Here is a 25,860-nt window from a genome sequence, read left to right on the forward strand (position 1 = left end):
TGGGGTCCCACAAGGCTCGGTCCTCGGCTCTCTCCTCTTCTCCATCTACACAGCCCCTATTGGACAAACCATCAGGAGATTTGGCTTTCAGTTCCATCTCTATGCTGACGACACCCATGACATAACAGTAGCATTCCTCCAGAACGCCACCGACTATCCGCTGTCTCTAACATTATGTCCTCACTTTACCTAAAACTGAACCTCTCAAAAACTGACCTACTGGTGTTTCCACCCTCTGCTAACTGACCTCATCCTGACATCTCCATCTCAGTGTGTGGCGCCACCATAACTCCCAGACAACACGCCTACTGTCTTGGAGTTATATTTCACTCTGATCTTTCCTTTACCCCCTACAATTCAATCCCTTGCCCGCGCATGTCACCTACACCTCAAGAACATTGCAAGAATCCACCCTTTTCTCACCATGGATATGCTTAAAATGCCCACCGTTGCCCTCATCCACTCTCGGCTCGATTATTGCAACTCGTTGCTGATCGGCCTTCCCTGCACCAGACTCTACCCTCTCCAATCCATCCTGAATGCTGCAGCCAGGCTCATCTTTCTGCTGCTACTCCAGCCGCTACTTGGACGCTTCTGCCGTAAGCCAGTCATTACACTGGCTGCCCGTCAAATACAGATCCCAATTCAAACTCACTACCCTACTCCACAGAGCTCTCCATAGCACTGCTCTCATCAACCGTCCCCTGCAGTTATACCGATTTGGCCACTATACGGCTCAACTAGACCATTGTCTATGTGTATAGCATCCCACACTCTCCATCTCGCCATACCATGCACATCTCCAGCCCCTTTACCTTCTGTATAACCCCATTATTTGTAGTACATAAGCTCATTGGAGCAGGACCCTCACCACTACTGTCTCCATCAACTGATTACTAGATGTAACTGTGGTTTTGTTTCTGTTCCCCCTGTTTTGTAAGCACTGCAGAATATGTTGGCACTATATAAATAAAGATTATTCTCATCTTATTTGGAAGGGTTTCAAATGGGGTGCCGTTTAATTTCCATGGGAGCCAGGAGCCTTCTGAAGGCTCCAAAAGCTGCCATGAATAAATGCCTATAAAGGCGTGACTATGGCACACCTTCAGAGACTGCCTATTAAAATGTTGTATAATGTAATACGAAATGAAAATCGGTCTTCCACTTGGTAAGTCTAGGGAACCTCCTGAGAGAGGGCCCCTTCATTGTAGTTTCCTATATAATGGGTGGAAAACATAGCAGCCCCTTCATTCTGCTGATCAATCAGGATCACAACAGTTGAACCAACACTAATCAGTAAGTGATGGCATATGCTAGCGATGTACCATCACTACTTGTCGTGAGAACCAATTTCAGTGTATGATCTGCTTTCATTTAAAAGAAGATAGATTTAGAAAAATTATTATTTATATGTTGTAGCATTACATAGAATTTTTGCTACTTTTCTGCTCATTAATGCTACATAAAAATGGCATAGAGCTCTACATAAAACAACCTCTATATTTCTTATCACTGTTGTTTTAATCCACTTATCCAAGGTCAATTTCAGCCTTAAGAAATAGCTGAGAGCTGCCCCTGATTGGTCCCTGCGCTGAGCCAATCAGAGGCAGCACTCACTCACCCATTCATGAATTCATGAATGGGTGAGTGAGAGCTGCCTCTGATTGGTGAGGGCTGTGACCAATCAGAGGCAGCCCATTCAGCAGGTGGGGATTTTAAATCCCCGGCTGCTGAATACTACTCAGAGCAGTTCAAGAGAACTGCCGGCCGGCCGCGGCTGAGCTCCGTCTACGGGGACAAGGTGAGTATATATATTTTTTTACTTTTTACACATTTTTGGATGACTTTCAGGGAAGGGCTTATATTTTTAAGGCCTTCCTGAAAATTCATCCTGCGATCGCTGGCAGCCCATTGCTTTCAATGGAGCCGGCTGTATTGCCGGCTCCATTAAATTCAATGGGCAAACAGCATTCTTCTCTGCCACAGCTGTTACAGCTGTGGCAGAGGAGAATGATTTGTGTTGTATATGTTCTCAATGGGGTCGGCGCTGCTGCCGCCGGCCCCATTGAGCGCATATAGAGAAGACCAGGAATCGCAGATTGCAGATAGGCGCGATCTGCGATTTCTGTTCTATAATTAATCGGACAAGCGCATAAAAAGCGCTCATGTGTCCAATACCATTGCAAAGCAATGGTTCTATAAAATCGGTGATCGCATGCGCAAATCGCGGCAAAAAACGCCCGTGTGACCGAGGCCTAAAAAGTAAGTAAACTGTACAAGAAATAAACTATGCTGTACCTAAAAGTTACCCTCCAAGTCAAGGACATTTGCCTTCTTGCTTGAACTTGGAAGAGTTCTGAAGAAGAGAAGACGACAGTGGTCTGTTTATATGGAGTACATGTTGATGATAGATTGCCGGTATCTTATGGCTGCTGTCTAATTTTAGATGACACAAGCATAATTCCTTGAATAAACAGACAATGCTTGGTAACACCCAGACTGCTAGAAGGGGAATGTCAATGTCACTTCAGAGAATGAACAGCTCTAATCCATCATTTTAATTAGGACAGACAAATACACCTTTATACGCTACACATAAATCAGAGATACCCTATCAACTTAACCAGAGTATCTTCAGCTATGGGAACATAGTAAGAGACAAGGACTATGTATACATACAAATAGGACACTACTGACCTAATGGGGCTAAGCATGTTTTACTTGCAAGATAAAAAAAAAATTACAAGCAAACCATTTCAGTTTGGATGTAAGCGACATAGAAACAAGTCAGGGGATAGATGAAACTTCATCCCAGATTGTACTTAAGTCAAACAGGCCTAGCCATTTCCCTGAAAATAAGACCCACCCCAAAAATAAGCCCTAGCATGATTTTTCAGAATTTTTGAGCCCTACTCCTAAATTAAGCCCTAATTACAGTTAATAGAAAAAGTCAATTTAAATAGTGTCCAGACAGCTATACATATAAAAAAGTACAATCTTCTGGAGCAAAAATTAATATAAGACCCTGTCTTATTTTTGAGGACACAGGGGTATCTGAACTGTATGGAAGGACAGGAGCTGCTGGCTGGACCACAGACACCTTCAACAAGAACTATAACCGAAATACTCTGTGAAGAGAAACCAGAATAAATGTATACAGTCGCACACTGATTGGCTGGCTGGGACACATGCAATCCATCCACACACTTTCGCGGATGGAAGGGGAGAGGCCCTGACAGATCCCGCCTTTATCACCAATTTGCGACAGATCAACTGTTCCCAGCACTCTCATCGCTATGACTGCTTGTTATGGCAGAACCTCGATCGATCACTCTAGCAGGACTGCAAGTGTAGAGTCGTTAGAATACCGGTGGATCTGGCTTCTGCACGCATGCATACCGGAAGCTCAGATCACCCCCTGCTCTATTCTAAGGGCCCAGCACCCTGCAATACACACACAAATACACACACTGCCACCACCAGTTGTTAAGGGAATCTGGGACCCAGACTATGAATTATGAACACAATCTTCGGAATTCTGGTTCGTTTTACAACAGACAAGGCTGACTAAAAAATTGCAGATTTATTCTAAAAAAAACTAGCAGTGCAGATATATATGTACAAAGGATATACAAAAAAGGTTGTTACATGGGAGTATAGTATTTTAAAATAAAACAGGAAGAAAAATAAACGAAAGATACCAGATTTGGGATTCTGATCCGTGCAACGCCACTGCAACAATGGGAAAGTCCTTATGCTGGGTGTATCTCTGAAGGTCTGACAATTTGGATAAAGAACCCATTTAGCTTTAAGCCTCCACAGAACCACACCTCTGCTGGACTTTTTCTGATGTCATCAAGGCGGGTTGAGTAATTGCGAGGAAGATCTGTAGGAAACCCCATTTAATATTTCAGCCATATTTCCCCAGGAGGTGCTCCAATGGGGAAGACATGGCTGTCATGTTCAATATCAGGAATTTACCTATCCATAGATGCTAAGCATGATAGGGGACAGATGATCGGCTACGCCTATAGGCAATCCTGGGGGTTCTGGGGGTCGCACAGAGATGGGAGTAACTGCACCAGGTCCACAGTGTCCTCTCGGTCCTGAAAATGTACCTGACGTTAAGCTGGGGTCTCTGTGTGACCCATAATCTCCAATAATAATTTCTCCTTTGACACAGACACTAGCAGTCACAGCCCCAGCATGTTTATGAGAAATATCCAAGGTGTGGACCCTCACCGGCAGGGGGTTAATTAACATCTACCTGTCACTGCCTTAACTTTATTGCCATCATAATCAAAGACTTCCAGAGGAAGAATGAATATCGGGAATGTGAGGGGGGAAAGGGAGATTAAAACATTGAGTTCATCTTTCCCAGTATCCTGACCGGCAAGTTGCTATGGATAGTTGGGGGGGACACTATCAATATCTCTGTATCACACACACCAGCTCAGGAGTGCTCATCTCAATGTTAACTCCGAAATGACAATTTCAGCATGCAGTGGCGTTTGGATCACGTAAGCTGGAACTGGCACCATTGTCATGGGGTGTGGTGCACGATGCAGGTTTCAGGATAGGATGGAGCCAATGGAATACCAAAAGAGATACATAATTCATTGCAGAACAGAATTTTGTACCATTATATATAAAGTTGCTCCAGGGTGAAGTCTCACTTTATTAAGTCTGTGGCGCTTATACAAGAAATCAGACCATTAACCTAAAGCTACCTTTACATGGTACAATTATTGGAAGCATAAGCAGCCGATAGCCGTACCCGTGACTACCCGCCTCCTGTGCCGGGGATCAGTCGGACCCACCCGCCTCCATTCACAGTAAACAGGAGTTGCTTATAGAATGACCAACTCCTGTTTACGCTAAGTAAGAAGCCGCCAAACAGTCATTCCGATTTAGCAAGCTGAAACGGAACGGCAAGTGTCGGGGGCTGTGTGTGCATGGGCCAACAGTTGCCCAAAATAGCTTGTTTGACCGATTATTTAGGTAACTATCAGCATGTGTAAAGGTACCTTAAGCTGTTCTTAAAAAATGTCAGACTCTCCAGATTTGTAACCAGGGCTTAATATTTTGTCAACTGTTATTTTACTATTTAACACATGAAAAGATAAACTGTTTAGCAGCAGGCCAGGATAATGTTTTAAATTGACCAATGCACATAGGTGGCCAAAATTAATCACATGTAATCATTTGGCCCTCGGGACAAGTAGTCAAAACATTTCTGAGCTATACGTAAATTAAAGCATTTTAATTATATAAGACGTGTATACAGAATACTTTGGAAGTGTATACAGAAAGCTTTATGTGGCATTTATGTATTACAGAGTGTCCTGCTGAGCTGTCCGCAAAACTTCCTTTATTCCTTGTATTAATATTCAACACAAATAGGACCTTGATCTAATGTGCAAACAGTAGGAGAAGAATCTGAGGTCAGGTCAGGTAGAAAAGCCTCAGTGCCTAATCAACCTAAGAAATTCCTGGTGTTTATACAGTATGTACACTGTTATCTGTCACCGAGACTAATCTCTGCATGTAGAAACAAACTCAGTTTCACAACTTTATACTTTCCGCTAAGAGCCATCATTTCTATTGTGTCAGATTATGTATACAGTAAAGGCTAGGGGAGCAAGTGTTGGTATAGAGATTCCATACTCCAGTTCATAAAAATTCAAAGGCTAAAATTGGGTAATTTTATTAGGTTTTTGGAGATGTCTAATTGGGATTTGTCTTCAAATAAGAGAGTTGTTAGACTTCAGCATATAGACAAAAGATAGTCCATCAGTCCCCTCGTCCACATCAAGTCAGACATTTTGTATTATGGGCCAGGCATAATTTCAGAATACTACTACACCCTATAGTCTGTGGGAGGAGGGATTGTTTGAAGTCATGAAATAATAGATGATCATACCTACAGATGTAATCATGTTAGTAGTAGTGATTACAAAGCAAACAAAATGCCACAGCTAAATGTAATTATGTTATTAACTAAACCCCAAAAAGTTTTCTTAATGAAGTAACCCCTTTCAAAATCCTTAAATGTTTTGCCTGATTTCATGACCCACTTTCAGTCTTGGTTCTTGAACAAACTGTTTATCAAAGTGGTTTTCGGGGCACACCAAAAAGCTACCAGATATCATAATGAGGACATGGTAAGGCCCCAATACACATTAAGGAAAAGTTGTCTGAATGCGCCTATTTTGGCAGGACCAGATGACTATTGGACGTGTATGGGGGCCTCTCCACTTTCGTGTTGGTGGAAGAAAAATGAAGGATGTTGAATTTCAACATCTGATCAGTTTGTTCTTCATTGCAGATAAGCCACTGCCAGAGTTTGACTGCAGTTTTCTCAACTCTATGGAAAACACATAGATGCTTGACCTAAACAAGTGTTCATGTGCATGAGGGAGGTGGAAAAAACAGTTGTGTTTGTCAGACAGACAGATGTTGATCAGCCTTGCCACATACCGGTTTAGCAGTGGGCTAACTGAAGAGGCTGTTTTTCATACTTAAGCTCTCCAAACAGGATGCCAACTTTGAGTGGTGCCCCCAAGGTGTTACACACAGAGACAGTCCCAGTTGTGTGGCTGCTGACACTACACTGGACCAAGGTGCGGTACCTGAAGGTCTGAACAGGAGTGTAGTGCAGAGACAGGCTTGAGTCAGGGCTGCCATGACAGGTGTGTAAACAAGGTCCAGTCTGTAGGTCATGGCAAGCAGAGTCGAAAATACAGAGCTGAGGGCAGACAACACAGTAGTCAGGATAGTCAAAACTAGCACGGATCAGAACCAGGAACACATGAACTGGGGCTTTGTCACAATGGTAGGAGACCACTTACTTAGACATTCATCCCAGGGTGTGATTGCCTAATATAGCAGGTTCAGATTGGAGGAGGACAGGTGAGGGGAGCACATTCTAGTCGTTTAGGAGGAGGAGTGAAAGTGTGCGAGCCCTAAGGGCAGAAACCTGAGAGCTCGCAGAAGAGAGGCATGCAGTGTGAGAATGACAGTGATGCCTGACCACATAGTGGTCTATGGAGATTTGATAAATAGTAGTGGTAATAGTGAGGAGCTGAAAACATTTATGACTATTACAGCTTAGATTAAAAAAGTGCGGCAGGGTTCCTGATATTCCCATGAAGCTCGTTATGTTGGAATTTTAGGGACTCGTCCCATTGCCCTCTACATTCTGCCCGGCATAAATAGGGTTTCCCCTAAAACTATGCCCTCTAGTAGCTTGATACTAGTAGCTTTAGTCCAAAATGTCGCTACATTTTTTTGTATATGTGAAACCTTTAATGCAAAATGAAATACAGCAATTTTTATATCCATTTTAAATCTAAAGTCTGGTGCGATTGTTCTTTTTTCTGAAATTATCTGAACCGATAATCAATAAATAACACAACTGACTCTTCATTCGGAAGGTTATGAAAGGCAAACTGAAATAATTGTATAGTGAAAGGTATGATGACAATATTTTAAATGCACGTGGACTTTATCAGCTTAACACAGAAAGTGTAATTGAAGCACATAATACAACAGAGGTCATGGCTCATATTTCCAAGGTGTTGTCCAGCTTGTGTAATATGGTATAATGTGGTGTCTCAGCAAGAGCCAGAACAAAGCGAGTATGTAGAAGTGGAGTCTAATTCCCGCTGTGAATGGTGTAATCCAAGAAAGACAGTGTTATCTACAAAACATGTTATGAAGATCATGAATGAGTAATAGAGTCTTTCTTTGACCCTTATAAAGGAGTATATAGTTTTAAACCACACAGAATTTTAAAAGTGACTTTCTACTTTCATGCATACCTTAAGGGCCTCTTACATGCAAGGGAAGACCATACAACTGCAATGGGGCCCATGAAACTGAATTGTTAGCAAGCAAGGAGGTAGAGAATTGTCCATCGGTCATATTAAAGGGCATCGAATAGAAAACAAACACAGGGCCCTCGTATCCCAGGTGGAGTGGCAAAAATGGGCACCATAATGGGGGGTCCATTTAAGTTTTTTGCTACTGACATTGCCTGAAAATCAGGCTCAAACAGTAAACTAAATGGTCATTTCATGATTGTCGGGCTATTTAAAAGTCAATGACCATTGTCGACTAATTGGCTCATATATGGAAGCAAAAAATTGCCAGCTGGTCGTTTTTACATCCCTTTTCACAACAGTGAAATGTGTAGCTGTGTCAGGGATGAACAATAATTCTAGCAATCATTTGTCCCCTTACAGTATATAATCTGCCTATCTAGTCAAAAGGAACCACTGTTGATTGAGTTGTTCATTATCGGTTACCATTCACTGGCACAGGCAGGTAATCTGCTTGTGTAAACGAACCCTTAAGGTACCCTTTACATGTGGCAATAATCACTCAAATAATTGCTGAAAACAGCAAATTTTGGCGATAGTCGTACCCTGACACATGGCCCCGAACAGGGCGTTGAGCAAGAAATGAGTCACTTGTCTGGGTCACTAGGCTTTAGCATAGCTAAGCAGCAAGCAGCTTTTGGTCCTTCTAAACAGGCAGTCATTCATGTATGAGCGACTACCTGTTTGCAGTGAATGAAGGGGGGTGGTCAGAAGAGATCTCCAGCATGCTTTGCCTCCATTCTCTGAATGACTATCGCTCATGTGTAAGTAAATGTGTAAAGACTTTGAGTCGCTTTACTTAGGATGACCATCATCCAAATAATCGATTAAAATAGCGAATGTAAACAATGCTCATTCCTTGTAAAGAAGGCCACCAACACTGTGACTAGCAATAATTCACTCGCAAGTCGCTAGTCATTTTATTTCAGCTCACCTAAAAAATAGTTGCTGGTTGATCAAAAGTCATCTGATGTAAACTCACAGCCAATCATTGAGTTGCGCTGATCTTGGGATGAATCTGTTCAGCTTTTTCAGTATCTTTCATATATGATGATGGAGTGTGACCAAGCATATATGCCCATCTCCCTTTTAGCAATGAGGAACTGTGGGCATTCCTCTTCTCATGATCAGTGGTGGTTCCAGTCCAGACATTTGAGACATATTGAATCAACAGCAAATAAATGTTTATAGTGGGAAAACCTGCCATATGTGTCCATGAAAAAGTGAAGCAGCAGGATATTCCTCAAAGGTAACCTATCACTATTTTTTTATACCTAAAACTGACTACACCATTTAAACCCTGATGATATGAACATTTTAACAGTTGCTTTCTCGTTTATGCAGTTTCGCTCATACCATGTGAAGAGGAGACAGGAGAGCTGAACCTTACCCGTACTGAGTACCGGGCTTACTCCCACAGCTATGGAATGTTTTTTCCTTGGAGAGTGTGAGAAGCAGATCTTGTTCTCCTGGAGCCAAGGGGGGGGGGGGGGGGTGAATGCATGGTTGTTCTATTCATCTACCACTGCAGTTAGCACCCCAAAAGCAACTGAGTAATTAGAGTTATGAGAGTGACTAAACAGAGAAAAGTAGAGTGTATGGGATAAGTGTCAAACAAGTAATGGGAGCACCCCGGAAATGGTCTGACAGATAACTGAGACTGTGAATATTCAAAGGGAAAACTTGTTGAGGGAAGAATTAAAAAGAAGTGTTTGCATTGTTATGCTTAAGACTTTTTAATGCCGTGTAAAGAAGAAAATTTGCATTTGACTATTCAAGTAAAAGAGAACAGTGTGCCTCTGATTTGAAACCATTTCCTTGATTGTGGACTTTGTTATTTACTTCATTCACTTTAAAAGGGCACTGGTGTCACGAATCAAACATGTAATAAATTGATGCAGCACCATTATTATACCAGGTCCTGCATGCAGCTAGTCCGACCGTGATATGGGAGCTTTGAGGGAGAAGATAGAAGAGCCACCCATGACCAATGAAGAGTTTAACCCAACTTCTTTCTCTGCCAAAGAACTGACCCTGTCTGCTACAACTGTTAATATTGTTTACACTGTGTCTGCAGATCATTCAGCGTGTGAGAGCAGCCTGTGAAGATAGCCTTTTTTCCACAGCTAAGTGAATGTCCCAGCATCCAAGTACTACAGAAGCTCAATACCTAGCAACAGGTAATGAATTGCAAAGGAACTGGAAGGGAGACCCCTAATGGCAAAAACCTGAAACTTGATTTACAGTGGTAAAACAACTACAGTTTTGATGAAAGTATATTACAAGATTGATGACACACATACAGGCTATTACATGAGCATAAGTTGTCTGAAAAGTTAGAACCCCTTTAAGTGTGAATAATAGAATCATAGAATGGTAGAGTTGGAAGGGACCTTCAGGGTCATATGGTTCAACCCCCTGCCCAATGCAGGATTCACAGATATTTGTCCAGCCACTGTTTGAAGACTTCCATTGAGAGAGAACTCACCACCTCCTGTGGTAACCTGTTCCACTCATTGATCACCCTCACTGTCAGAAAGTTTTTTCTAATATTTAATTTGTGTCTCCTCCCTGTCAGTTTTATCCCATTGCTTCTAGTCTTTCCTTGTGCAAATAAGAATAGGGTTGATCCCTCTGCACTGTGACAGCCCTTCAGATATTTGTAAACAGCTATTAAGTCTCCTCTCAGCCTTCTTTTTTGCAAGCTAAACATTCCCAGAACCTTCAACCGTTCCTCATAGGACATAATTTGCAGACCACTCACCATCTTGGTAACTCTTCTCTGAATTTGCTCCAGTTTGACTATGTCTTTTTAAAGTGGGGTGGCCAGAACTGGACACAGTATTCCAGATGAGGTCTGACTATAGAATAATAGAGGGGGATAATTGCCTCATGTGATCCAGACTCTATGCTTCTCTTAATACATCCCAGAATTGTGTTTGCCTTTTTGGCTGCTGCATCACATTGTTGACTCATATTCAGTCTATGATCTATTAGTATACCCAAGTCTTTTTCACATGTGCTACTGCTTAGACATTTATGGTATATACTTTTGATAATCCATAAATGTCTCGTTTATATTTATTGTGACCCCAGCTGAGATTCATTCAGTCTGACAACGTAATCTTCAGAACAGAAAAGGTTGTACACTCCTGGACTAGACAACACGAGGCCTTTAGTGGTCACATAAGAGAGTCTCAGCTTACGTTTATGATTAATCATAGCTTCTTTGACTCACTATATAAATTATAATTTTTGAGGACTCACCTTTACCACTATGGTGCTGACTGTGCTACATTCATCTGATGCAATGTCATGCTGCTTTGCAACAGTGATCTTGCTGTGCATGTTTTATGAATTTTTGTGGTCATGCGACTCAATAGATACCTTTATATTTACCAACATTTACCTAACAAAAATTTATGAACCCTTGTGACACATTTAATAATTATGAATTAAATATCTTTCATACCTGAACTAGGGTTGACTAAATAAATATTGATTCTGTGGAGAACAAGTAATGACTTACAAATGCCATGTCTAAATCAGTGTAACTGTTACAAATCTGCAACTGGGCATTCAACAGCAACTAAACATTTACTTCAGGAAGAATCATTAAAATGTTTATGCATCTTATCACACAACCCGTGATAGAAAGTCTGCTTTATGTCAGGGAAACAGAAAAGCCTTATGTATTATATGTTGCAAGCACCACCAGTGTAGACAATCCTACTTCACATATACACAGGGTGCTGATACATGGCTGATGGAGCCAAAGTGTTTGCTTAGATTACAAGCCCAGTAGCAGTCCATGGACAGGATCAATATAATCCCTTACTTAGCGATATAATTTATATACTAGGGTATAGCAAAGATCCTCCTACCCCAAATACAAGTCCAATATATAGAATACATGAACCCATGCATATTCATATGAAGTTATTTGAGGTATGTATAATCATAATGTAAGTTTTTAGCACACATTCAAATTTAAATATTTCCTACAGAAAATATTTAATATTCACTACAACACCGAGAAAATATAATACAATGCAGATAAAATAAGGAACATTAAGATTTTGTCGCAGTGTTATGCAATTTTCACAGTTTTTGACAAAAACGCTATGTAAATTCATGCAGTTTCAGGCCAACCACATGATCTGGAAGTGTGATAAAAGGCAAAAATCAGTCTGTAAAGCTAACTTTGGCAACATTGTCACATCCACGGAAATTGCTTTGTGTTATTGTTTTTGTGTCTGGATAAAGATTAAGGAGGGAAGATATCTCTAAAGGCCCTTTTACATGCAACGATTATTACTACAACAGCCAAACGACAAAACAAACTGACATTTTCGCATTGTCTTCTCCCTTCCTGAGTAAACAATGTACTCATTATGTATACAAGGCAAATGCAATGAGTACATTGTTTACTCTGCTCAAGTCCACGAGCCACTCAAAAGACTGCACGAGTTCCATTAAAATGGAATAAATTTTGAGCGGCTTCATGATGGTTTTTATGCGGGCATGACTGCCCGTGTTTACACAGAATGATTATCGCTCACTTTTAGTCGTTTGAACGAATTTTGAGCGATAATCATTGCATGTAAAAGGGCCTTCAGATGCCTTTAAGAACTATTTTATCAAATTGACAAGTTTACTAAAGGTTCTATTGTACGACTACGCACATCTGGTTAGTCTTTGCTCTGCAGCATAGCTGAAACTCAACGGGATTCAACAACCGTGCATTGAATTTGGTGATGGTGGTCAGCAGAACGAGATGTGCATTGTTGTAGTGAGACTGGAGTACTGAGATGAAAGTCACAGATTTATGCAACCGGCATCATGCAGCAGCAGCTCCATAATCCACAGCTGGCAACGCTCTGCAGAGTGTAAGGAGAGATTCAAATGTTCTTATATTGACGATGACCATTTTGTGTAGATTGACTATAGTAGGTTTGCGGTCAAGCTGTCTGTTGCAAAGACTGACCCTCATACTGCACCATAATCCTGAATGCTTGCAGTAGTGTCACTCTGGAGCTACTTGGTCTGAAAAATGGAAATTCTGTCTCAGGAATGAGGATTGCTGAGCAAGGGTCTTGGGGCAACGTGGAAATCAGGCTGATGCTTTCTCCATCTTGAGCACATCACAACTCATCAATGTGAAGTCATGGTTTGGGGTGATATCAGCAACAAGAACTGATCACCTCTACTATGCATCAGGGAACACTGATATGTCGATGAGGTGCAGCAGCCCGTAGCATTACCATCTCTTCAGGGAGCATCGAACACCAGTTTCCAGAAAGATGACATACAGCCCCACACAGCAAACATCAGGAGGCATCAATTGGAAGATGTTCAAGTGATTCCTTGGCCAGCACAATCCCCAGGTCGCTCTCCAAACAAGAATCTGTGAGAAACGACTGAACATTGAGTGAATACTCTCCCAAAGCCTCATAATGAAGACGAACTGTGGACTATGGTCAGCACCGCATGGTCAACACTATTCAATGCCAGTATTCAAGCACTCACTGAATCTATGCCACATCACATTAACGACTGTATCACCCAACAAGGTGGTCCAGCTACTGATTGAACATCCTGTTTATTGAGTCACAGGAGTTCTGTAATTGTGTGAAATTAAAATTATTAAAATTGATTATTTAGAACTTAATTCTCTGTTTATGAAGTTTTGTTTCAATTCTCTCATTTCTTTAGAGTGTGGCATTTGGTTTGTGAGGAAATGTATTATAACTTCATATGCCATAAATGTCTTCAGCTCCTTTCACATTTCATTTTTTCCTCTACTTTTGGTGTCTATATTGGAAAATGCTCCTGATGTGTACTATATATCAATGTATACTATCTGAAAGTATGCGAAACAGCCACTATACATTGAGCCCATTATACCCCATCTGTTTATTGTATATATAATGCCAACATATTTTACAATGTTGTAAAGAGATTTATCTAATTTCTCTAACTCTCATGCACAGTAGAGCCAATTTCATAGGCAGTAAATAACCATGGTGTTGTTGAAGTGTGGAAGGAAACCAGAGTACCAGGAGGAAATACGTGCAATTATAGAGAGAAAAACGAAATCATGCAGATGTTGTCTGGTCAGATTCAAGCTCAAGACCCCACAGCTAATGGGCAATAGCACTGATTATTCAGCCATTGTGCCATACACATGTTCTGGCATATATTTTAAGAACATTTCTAAAAATATACTTAGATCTTAGGGAGAAAAGGAGACATGAACATTGTCTTAAAGGGGGATTCCGGGCACAGACTAACATTTTAAAATCTAATGTACATCATCACAAGAAGTCATTTTGTAATAGGTTCACTGCATCTGGTCTAGCTACTAATTTTCTATGTCACGTGACCCTCCGCTTGAAAATTATCTCCACTACCTCTGACATCTTGCCTGCATTTGCTACTTCCTCCCCGGTCTATAGCCTCCAACTTCCTGTGAGCAGTGCATGATGGGATGACAGGGGCGGTAGCACTGTGCTCTATTGCTCATGTGGGTTTCAGATTGCCAGAATCTCCTGTCTGTTTGCTTCAGCAGCTTTCTCTGGCACACTGAGTGAGAGAGAGGTGGTGCTAGTAAGTTGCAGGACTGGTGAGCTGTAGGTGGACCTACAATGCTGGCCAGGAGGTAAGTTCTATGCATGCTAGAAGTTGTAGGTAACTGCGTAAGTGGTGCATGTGAAGACAGTGGCAGGTCAGCAGTTGCACAAGATGAAGAAGGTCCACAGCGGCAGACAAAAGGTACAGGTTTCCACTACTTAGATATACCTCCAAGATTTCAGCTTTTTCAGAATTTCCATTTTGTGCCTTGAAAACCCCTTTAACCAAAGAGACTCCACTGCTGAAATTGGGATTGAACACAGTCCATGGACAAGAGTGGCATGAGGTCTAAAAAATATGCAGACTTTTGTCAGTTTATCGAACCCCTGTCATTTTTTAAATCTTAGGTGGGAATGTTTCTTTATATTAAGAATAAATTACAACTAGCCACGGTGCGAGGCATTAGGTAATAAAGAGAAGAGACAACATGAATCACTGAAGACATTTTTGGTCTAAGGAACTACCAATCAGTTTTTGTGGGTTCATAGCCCAAATCTAGACAATGATCATGGAATTGGACTGGAGAACTAATGATGATATCTTATAAAGCTGTATCACCACTACAGTGTAAGAGCAATCATTTCAAGAATAACCAATATTGTGTTTGGTACCAAGGAACAAAATATAACTATCTTTTCTCACCGAAGTCTTTGGTTTTGCTCCACAGGCGAGTACTTGAGCTGATGATGCATAGTCCACAGTCTGAACCTGAGAGATATTGTTATGAGGAAGACACAGCGGAGATATATCTTGTGCATTTTCAGAACCAAATCTTGTAACCTGGACAGAAGACAAGTAAAGGTACATGAATTTTAGTTTGTGGGTTTTTTTTTACAATTTATTAGTTGTTAAATTCGTAGTTTGTCCTCAATTGATGTTTCTTTGGTGTCACCTTTTGACAATGCTGGTCCACCATGCAGTGCTTGTTACTATGCTGGATCAGAATTATATACAGTATCATTGTGGTAGGTGGTTGAACTTTAAATACAGACAATTGATTGTTTTTTCAAGTACTTTTTAAATGCAAATATTTACAACATGACAGCAATGAGAATATTGCTTCTCTTTAAGGAGACAACAATGAGGTAGAATGTGGACAATGTTGACTAGGAAATGAATGTAAAAAGAATTTTGCCAAAAGGAACAATTATCTTTCTACTACTTCTAGGAGGCTATTTTGTACGTCAACATCTTACTGCAGGTGTTCTTATGCACACAGTATATCATGTCGCAGCCACCCCCAGGCACCCATTCTTCGGACAAATCTGTCTCAGTTGTCAGCTGTCATCCATGAACAGAAAGAAGTCTGGTCAGTTATGTGAAATACAATTAAAGGTGATACTTTAGAATGCAATAGAGGGGGCCATTAGAAGGAAAACCACCACATAGACGGACCCTCCAACTAGAGGATCTAGCTCATCTGCTCATTGCAGGAGAAATGAACCCTGGATAGCTGCTCCTCCAGGCTGATAGTGTGTAGTACTAGCATCAGACCCCTCACATAACCAACTTATTAGGGGTACTTTAGATACCTTTAAAGGCTTTATTAGGAACTAGCTGATATACCTGGCTTTGCCCAAGTTAATTTGGTACAGGTGTTTACCTGTTTGCACAGAAAATTTTATGAAGTCGTGGTTACTTCAGAGGAACTGAGGAATAAAATATGTATACACATAGAGGAGCTTTAGATTCTCATCAGACTGAATGTACCGATGTCCCTCTGCAGAATGTACCACCTGTCCCACACTCCACACTTTTTAACCTTAAAGGTAATGCCCCTTTTTATTCCAATTTACACCCAGACTGGAGGTTGCAGCCGTTCTTAGCCTTAAAAGGCATGCTCCATCCCTGCAGTCCATTGCAGCTTCCTTATGTACTTTACAGCCTTTCAGTACATGCACACAGAAGTCAGTTATATTCTCCTTAGTATATACACATAGAGGAGCGTTAGATTCTCTTTAGTATACAAATCATTTCCTTAGACTTTATGGTTTCTGATAAAAGAACTATCTCATGTGTCACGGATTTTCAGCTTTTCCCGCTTAAAATTGAATATTGAAGTTGCAACCCCTTTACTTTTCCTATTAGGATGTAAAGAATGGTTGTGGCAAATTTCATGTTTGTGCGATACAGATATAGGTTATTAGTTACCTTATAATGACCCCCTATATAAGTGACCCCTACTTTTATAGTTGGTTACTTACTTTCATGCTTAGAATTGAATAATCAAGTTGCAACCTTTACTTTTGCTATTGAGGACCTAAACAATGGTTCTGCCAAATTTCATGTTTGTAGAACACCAGGAAGTTAGAGAATTAGATTAGGTACATAACATAGGGGGTCACTTACTTTTGCATTTAGAATTGAATAATTAAGTTGTAACACCTTTATTTTTCCTTTTTACGACCTTAAGAATGCTCGTGCCAAATTTCACGTTTCTGCAACACCAGTAAGTTAGAAATTTAGATTAGGTACCTAACATGGGGGGATAACTTACTTTTGCACTTAGCATTGAATAATCAAGTTGTGACCTCTTTTCTTTTCCTATTTAGGACCCAAACAATGGTTGTGCCAAATTTCAAGTTTGTACGACACTGGAAAGTTAGACAATTAGATAACTACATTACATTACACAGGGTTTTACTTATTTTTTGCACTTAAAATTAAATAATAAAGTTGCGACCCCTTTACTTTTCCTATTTAGGACCCAAAGAATAGTTGTGCCAAATTTTAAGTTTGTACGACATCGAGAAGTCAGAGAATTAGATTAGGTACATTACATTCCGGGGGGTGTCACTTATTTTTGCACTTAGAACTGAATAATCAAGTGGCGATCCCTTTACTTTTCCTATGTAGAACCTAGAGAATAGTCATGCATTGGTCAAACCGTAAGGCATCACAAGATTTTCAAAATGATCTTGGGGAGTATTGAAGGCTGTCTTACATTCACCCCCCTCTCTGACCTGTATTAAGTTGTATGTCCCCGACAAGTCCAACTCAGTAAACCAGCAGGCTCTCATTAATGACTAAAAAAATCTTGAATGACAGGTAATGGATAAGGGTTTCGCTTAGTGATCTTGTTGATTTCCCTAAAATCCAGACAGAGTAGCAGATCCCCATCTTTCTGCTTAACAAAGAAGAAACTGCAGCTACTGGCGAATTGGATGGGCGTATGTGTCTCTCAAACTGTCCGCGATTTACTCCTTGAGAGCCTGCCTCTCCTGACCTGACACATTTTACATACGACTCTTGGGTAGCTTGCAACCTGGAGTGAGGTCAATAGTGCAATCCCCCTGCCTATGAGGGGGTAACTTATCGACTCTCTCCTTAGAAAAAACATCAGCAAAATCCTAGATGTACTCCGGTGACTCTTCAGTTTGTACCGCATGCAGTTCTGTCTACAAGAAGGATTCCACTAAACCAAGTCTCCCTTTTCCCAATCCAGCACTGGGTTGTGTAACTTCAGCCTTGGCAATCCCAACACCACCTGTGAGGGAAGCGACTCCATGACAAACAACACTATTCTTTCTGTATGGAATAACTTAATCTTTAAACAAAAATCTGAAACCAAAGATTTTAAGCACTTCTGGGACAGTGGGCTGGAATCAATAGCAGACACAGATATAGAGAAGTCCAAGGGTTTAATATCAAGTTTCAGATGTTTGGCCACCTCATAATGAATTAAATTGACTCCGGCTCCAGTGTCCAAAACAATTTTCACCGGACAACTATGCCTAGCGATAAGAATCTCTGCGGGAAGAACCAACCTGGAGGATGATATCCAGGTGAATTGCGGGCCCAAAGGGAACTTCCCCTTAACCTCCAGGCCAGCTAGTTTCCCAATGGAGACCCCCGAAAAGGGCATACCTGTATGAAGTGTCCTTTACAGCCACAGAAAAAATAGCGACTACTGCCACCTGCTTCTCCCTTTTCACCGTTTCACTAGATAAAGAACCTAATTTCATGGGTTCATCAAGTTCCATGAGCTCTACGGATGAGGCAATGGATAGCTCACTTGCCCGCTCTCTCACCCACCGACCAATCCATATGGATAGGGACCTGGCTTTGTCAAAAGTTCTAGGTGTGGGATGTGAAACCATGAGATCTTTTATCTTGTCTCAAAGCATAACTGACTCTGCAATGTAGGGTCATTCCACTGTAAATCATTGAACCAACGGCAAAACTCAGCATAAAAGTCTTTTAATAGGTGACTTCCCATGACGTAGGCCTCCTCCACCAGGGATACCCTATCAGGGATATCATAGATCAGGTTTTACGATTGTGTGGGCAAAATAAGCACGGGGCCCACACGATCGTACTCAAAGGGGGACTGGGATGGATGCACGCACACAGGTTGCACACGGGTTTCACACGGATCACAGGCAACTGACCCTGTGCTACAAGGGGGATGACAGTGGCCCTACCTATGCGGGGACATTGCACCAAAAAGAGGGCGGTCCAGCGGTCTTCGGAACTGGGCCCTAGCTGATCCTAGAGCCACGCCACAGAACAGGAGACATACACATGCCACAAAACAGGGACTGAACAACAGGATACACAGAGCCAGAAAACACAGCATACAGCAGCCAAAATGCAACCACTAGTAACAGAGAATAAGCTGAATATAAATACCAGGTATTAGTTGACATTTTGTACAAAACATGGAAGCTAGCAGGCCATTTCGCGGCTCCTGGTTATACTGCTAGTCCCTACACTAACCAGGGGTCCAGCAGAAGCAGACAGAGTTCACACAGAACGCTGCAACAAGACAGGACACAGATAGCAGGAAATCCTTACAAAATGTGTTGAATCAGCACTCCAGGGGTTAATCATGAATAAAACAGCACTTTATTCCTCAATGGTAAAAGACATAGCTGCAACGTTTCGATCCTACACACAGGATCTTTGTCAAGCATGTAGAAAGAGAGGACACAGATAGCAGGTCACACAGCAAGCTTACACAAAACTGAGAGAATTTAAACAAACTAACGGACATAAACCAGCAAGACACAGATCACATAGCAAGCTTGCATCAGGAACAGGAAAGAGCATAGGGCACACAGCCAACTGCAACAGGAACAGGACAGACAACAGAATACTTGCTTACAGGCACAGGCTTACAGCAGACTACAACATATAGTGAAAACCAGACAGACTCCACCCAGAGCTCAAATGCACACAGATTAAACTCACAGCAAGTCTATGTGTCCTCATACCAGGGGGAATAGACAGTCAGCCACACAAGCTGACATAGGGAACCGTGTCAAGTTACACCAACTGACACATAGAGCAGACAGTCAGCTACACAAGCTGTCATAGGGAACCGTGTCAAGTTACACCAACTGACACAGAGCAGACAGTCAGCTAAACAAGCTGACATATAGAGTAAGACTTAAGATGTTTGGAGGCTGCACCTGTAAAGAGCGAAGGAAAGGGGAGCTGCATGTACCACAGACAAGGATTACAGGTGTCCAAACTGTCTAGAGGGAAGCAGAGAGACACAAACAGACCTACTTACAAACACAGGTCTGAGTGGGAACAAGGCAGATCTGTCCAAACAGTGCAAGACCAGATTCAGACAAGGATTCATGACTGCTCACTCTGAAACCAGACAGAGACTGACAGGAGCAGGGTTTATATGTGAGCACAGACCCAGGAGATTGGCTAGCAGGAAGTACCACACCCAGCCAGCTCAATCATTAAACCTCGACCTCCTATGGAGCTATGCTGCTGACAAAGTTAGAACTACAGATCCCAGCAGCACACGTAACATCAGGTCCAAAGCCGAAAAAAACAGAGATGGGAGGTAATGAAAACACCCAAGCCTGGGGATCTCCCTTCAACCTGGAGATCTCCAACCCTACCATCCGAGACTCATCACCAGAAGAAACCGCGCAGTTTAAAGTATAATTTGCAGGATTCTTTAAATGCAAAAAACTCCAGCCTTTTACCAGAAAAACGATCTGGCAGATCCAGCTTATGTTCTATAACTAAACCCATACCACCTAAGCATTGTTGCTTAACTTCAGCAATCTCAATAGCCAGAGACCTAAGCTGGTTGGATAATGCCTCAATGGGATCCATGACCCTGCAAGAAAAAACAAAAACCCACTGATGAAATGTCTGCTACTCATTATGTTATGTCCATGCCGCACACGAGCACCATTCTCAGCATGGATGCAGGGTGACGTTCACAATTACTGTAGTTGTTAACACTATTCACTGTAGAACAGTGAGCACCACATCAGGAGTATGTAAGCCAGTATGTAAAACCCGTGTGGCACAGGGTACCACGCTCAGCATGGCGTCAGATGCCGTACACACTGCTGGAAATAGAAGCACACACGCAATGCTGGTCAGAAGCATCACTCCAGGGAGAAAGAAGCCTCGCCCTTTCTGACCCACATCTATAGGCCTCTCAGTATCCAAATCAGAAACCTACTGTACACTGATGAGAGGCAAAAACCCTGAAACCGCTGTCTGTATATGGTTTTTACAATTCCCAGTCATTGTTATAAGTCTTGTATAAAAATTCTGACATTGACTTGCAGGAATACTGCTTTCCAATAGGTGGCGCTGCAGAGGTATTGTTCCATTTTACTTGTTTGTATATTTCCCAGGGAAACATGGATGGCCTTATAAGTCTCCTCGCTCACTTCTAAGTGTTTCCTCACACATCATCTAGGTGCTCTCCTTAAAGAGAGACGATCCACGTTTTAAGCCTCTCACAGAAGCCAGAAACCTACTGCACACTGATAAGGGGACAAAAGCCCTAAACAGCTGTCTGTGTATGGTATTCTGGCTTGGTTTTTAATTCCCAGTCATTGTTATAAGGCTTGTCTAAAAAGTCTGACATTGACTTGCAGGAATGTTGCCTTCCTGGCGCTGCAGAGGTATTATTCCATCTTCCCTATTTGCAAGATATGCTGTAATGAGCCCTGTACCTGTGTCAGTTGGATATGAAAAAAATATATCAGGAAAGAAACTGAAAATATATAAATCTTTTCATTCTAATAAGTGTTACTCATATAAATTCAGGAAATCCATTTAAGGAGGCAGGTAATGAAATTGGTGGCAATCAAGACAAAATGTTTTCTTTCTCACGGCTACAACAATGAAGAGAATACTAGTAGAGCAGTAGGAAAATGTGGAGCATCTCTTTCGGGACCAGAACATGATAAAAAAGGAAGGATTAACAAGCAGAGCAATAGATGAATTAACCATTTCAGACTTCTTTATGAAAAATGCTTAGAAAAAAAAGGCATTTTCTACTGTGCAAGACACATGTCCTCCGTCATATGTGAAGGTTTGTGACATATTTTATATAATATAAAGCAAAACCTTACAAAACCTGGAAGAGGAGAAAAAACACAAGGAAAACTTATAAAATCCATGCAGATGGTAATGAATGGGTTTTCCAACCACCAGGTGCTGCAAATAATAGGAAAGATGTTAAGATGTCCTTTGTCAGATTTGAAACTTGAACCCTAGCTGTGCAAAGCAACAGTGCTAACCACTGAGCCACTGTGCTCTTTTTCCTTCCACCTTCAGAGGAGTAAGAGAAGATCTTCATCTCCTTCTTTTTTTCCTTCATCTCCATATCAAATCTCACCTTCCTCCTCCTAATGAGAAAAGGGAGAAAAGGGAAGGAGGACCATTGTGGCTGGAGTCGTAAGTTCAAATCTGACCAAGGACGACATTTGCATGGAGTTTGTATGGATTTCTTCATAATAGTCACCTTACATAGTGCATACATTTATATAGAAGAAATATAAACACAAGGAGAACATACAAACTCTACACAGATATTGTCCTTGGTCAAATTTAATCCTAGGACCCCAGCACTGGAAGGCAACAATGCTAACCAGTGAGCCACCATCTTTTTCTTCTTGTGGGTTTGGCTGGAACAAACTGCTCATGCTTCACACCAAATTTTTAGCAAAATTTAGCCCTGAAACAGGGTTCTACTGATTTGGTTTGCTCAACAATAGTTTTATGCTTACAGAAAAATACTTTGTTAGCGCTGTGCCGCTGATGACGTCAGTCTATGGTGTAACATGTTGGGGGGGTTTGATTTGTTTTAATCAAGCAGTTTAGCTCTAAGCAGCCTTTCACTAACAAGATGCTCTATCTGCAGTAAGAGGTCATGTTTAGCTCCTTACACAAAGCGAAAAAAAGGTTTGGTGCCGTGTTAGCCAGTAAAGCAAAGTGTGATTGTTCTTAGTGAGAGAAAAAGTAATCTTGTAGATAGGATACCTTTTAATGGCTAACAAAAATACATGATGTTAAAGCGAGCTTTCGGATCTTCTGTCGATCCTTCCTCAGGCTAAAATGAAACTGGTTTGGATGGGCACTTTCATCTTTTGGCCAAAGTGGAGAGACATTACAAAGAGTGTCTCTTAAGCGGGAGGATCTATCTTGCCCTGTATTACACAGACAACACATTGATTTATGTGGACACTGTGTAATGCTCAGATTCTCATATGGTGGTGCTGCAAGAAAACAGGGAGTCAAATTATCTCATGGGTAGGAACATTAATGAAAAAAATCTCAGGATGGGTAGAAGATGTACTTAATGCACTGTGAGGAATACAACCAGCTACTTGCAGGACACCATGGACATACTGAAAAAACTGTCAACCATGGGTTCTCTCCCCAATGGCACCATCCTGGGCACCATGGATGTGGAGTCCTTATATTCTAACATCCCACGCAAAGATGGACTGACTACCTGCCAGGCATACCTTGAGGCTAATGGTATTGCCTCTGAATTGGTGTTACAACTCACAAGATTCATTCACACAATTATTTCTCCTTTGGCAAAGGGATATTCCTACAACTCACTGGAACGGCCATGGGCAGTAAAATGGCACTGCAATATGCCAACCTTTTCATGGCAAAGATAGAGAGTGACTTTTTAGCCTCCTGCCCCAGCAAACCATTGGCCTATGTCCGCTACATTGATGACATCATAATCATCTCGACCAACTCCGAACAAGAACTAATAAAATTCCATGAGAGATTTAATGCATTTTACCCCACCATAAACCTGACATTAAGCTACTCGTATACAGAAATCAGCTTTTTGGAGACCACCATAAAAATTTCCAACAACTCAATACAGACATCCCTATACCAAAAACCAATTGATCGGCCCACATACCTCAGATAGGACAGCTTCCACCCTAAACACATCAAAAAGTCCATTGTCTTCAGCCAGGCCATCAGATACAACCAGATCTGCTCCAACCCAACAGACAAAGAGGAACATTTGTACAATTTCAACAAAGATATAAATCCCACCTCAATTGATGACCAAATCACCAGAGCCACCAGTATACCCAGGAATCAACTACTCCAATACACAGAGAGAAAAAACTGACATGTGCCTCTAGTAGTGACCTACAATTCACAGCTAGAGGTACTAAGAAAGACTACAAAGAAACTCAATCATACCCTATACAAGGATGACTGTCTGAAAACCATATTGCTGAACCCTTTCTCCTACGCTACAGGCAACCTCCAAATTTGAGGAACTGTATAATCAGTGCATTGCCCACACAAAAAGGAACTTATCTCAGTACTGTAAGGAGCTGCAAGACCTGCTCACATGTACTGACCACACACAGGATACAAATCCCCAACACACAACAGGATTGTAAGATCCTGGGGACATTCACATGTTCCACAGACAATGTTGTGTACCTGATCCTGTGCAGTAAATGTCCTGTTGGGGGCCTTTATAATCGGGGGAAACAGGACAAAAACTGAGAGCCAGGATGAGATCTCATCGCCACACAATTAGAGAGGGGAAGACTGAACTATCTGTGGTAAAACATTTTTGTGGTCATGGACACAGCATAGAGCAGATCAAAGTTATCATACTGAAGGGCAACTTCAAGTCACAGCACCACAGAAGAATTTGGAAGTATACATTTATGGTCATTTTTGATACCCTTAAGAATGGAATGAACCTCGGAGCGGGGTTATTGTATCAGTGGAGATTATGAAAGGTCTGAAGGAAGTCCAGAGGGGTGTCCTTAAGGAGAGAACCCAGGAGGTATGTAGAGACACCTGGGGTGAGTGGGTCAGGGGATGGCATCATCACTCCCCAAGGAGAGCACCCAGAAGGGGCACTATTCCTAATCATTGTTTTACAGACATGATAAAAACTCATGCATTAATTTGAAGGAATGCAGCCATCCAAGAGGTGTCGCTGCAGAGATATTGCTCCATCTTCCTTGTTTGCAGGTCTGAAGGAGAGATTTCACATTCCTTTTCAATGGACTAATTATTTACTGTTATGGTCATCCCTCCCTGGTATTTATCTAAATACTATTAATCCCAACATGTTTGTGCCCTCTTACCCTCTCTCTCTGGTATTTATATAGTGCAAATTAAGTTCACCATGTTCGTGGCCTCCCATGTGATCATGTGTAATAGTAAATACGTCTTTAGATTAGTTCCATTAGCCTGAGGAAGGACCCTAAGAGGTCTGAAAACACGCTATAACATCATGTATTTTTGTTAGCCATTAGAAGGTATCATATCTACAAGATTACTTGGTTTCTCTTACTGAGAAAAATCACATTTTGCTCTACTAGCTAACATGGTACCAAACCCCTTTTTTATCGTTTTAGATTCCTATGAAACTGGTGATTACGTGATGTGTGAGGATGTATGTGGATGTACAGTATATATCTAAGTGTTTACCTGTTATGTCTACAGGAAAAAGTACGGATGTGAGCTGATGCATTCAATGCACAAAACTGCCGAATATAAATGCTAAATAACTAACCCTTTGAGGCTGAGGTCAGATAAGTGTTGTTTACACGCTGCTAAGCAACGTGTAAACCACGCTGCTGACATGCAGGGATTATGCGTGTTAATGGACTGCCTCTAGCTGCTCCACATCCATGGTGCGGGCAGCCTGGTTCCCACGGCTCCAATAGGACTATGGAAAGAACACTGCACAGCGCGTCGGCACTCTTATGTCCTAACTTTGTTAGAAGTGCAGATCCTGTGCTTCTACAAAGTGTCCATGTGAGCACTTTCATAGCAACCTATTGGTTGCTATAGATGCGATGTAGCAGCGCAAGAAGAACGCTTGTCTGACCGAGCTCTAAGGATGCGCCCCTTTTTTTGATTTTTATTTTTGCTTTTTTCTCCTCACTTCATCATAACTCCTTTCTTTCTCCATCGACATAGATGTCTGAGGGTTTGTTTTTTGCAGGATGAGTTGTATTGTTAATGGAACCCTTTACTGTGCTGAAAAGCTTTTAAAAATTACTTAGTGGAATTAAATGGAAACCCCCCCCCGTAATTCTGCTATCTTTGGGCGAGT

General features: G+C 41.6%; 1 protein-coding gene across 1 annotated transcript in view; it reads right to left on the reverse strand.

Moving 5' to 3' along the window:
- Positions 1-25,860, reverse strand: part of LOC136573524 (rho GTPase-activating protein 7-like) — a 214,401-nt gene that overhangs the window by 113,641 nt on the left and 74,900 nt on the right. The window contains exon 4 of the mRNA XM_066574804.1: positions 15,159-15,296. Coding sequence (XP_066430901.1) covers positions 15,159-15,296 — 138 coding nt within the window. The remainder of the gene's footprint in view (positions 1-15,158; positions 15,297-25,860) is intronic.

This window comes from Eleutherodactylus coqui, chromosome 7, assembly GCF_035609145.1.
Source record: "Eleutherodactylus coqui strain aEleCoq1 chromosome 7, aEleCoq1.hap1, whole genome shotgun sequence".
Classification (NCBI taxonomy): domain Eukaryota; kingdom Metazoa; phylum Chordata; class Amphibia; order Anura; family Eleutherodactylidae; genus Eleutherodactylus; species Eleutherodactylus coqui.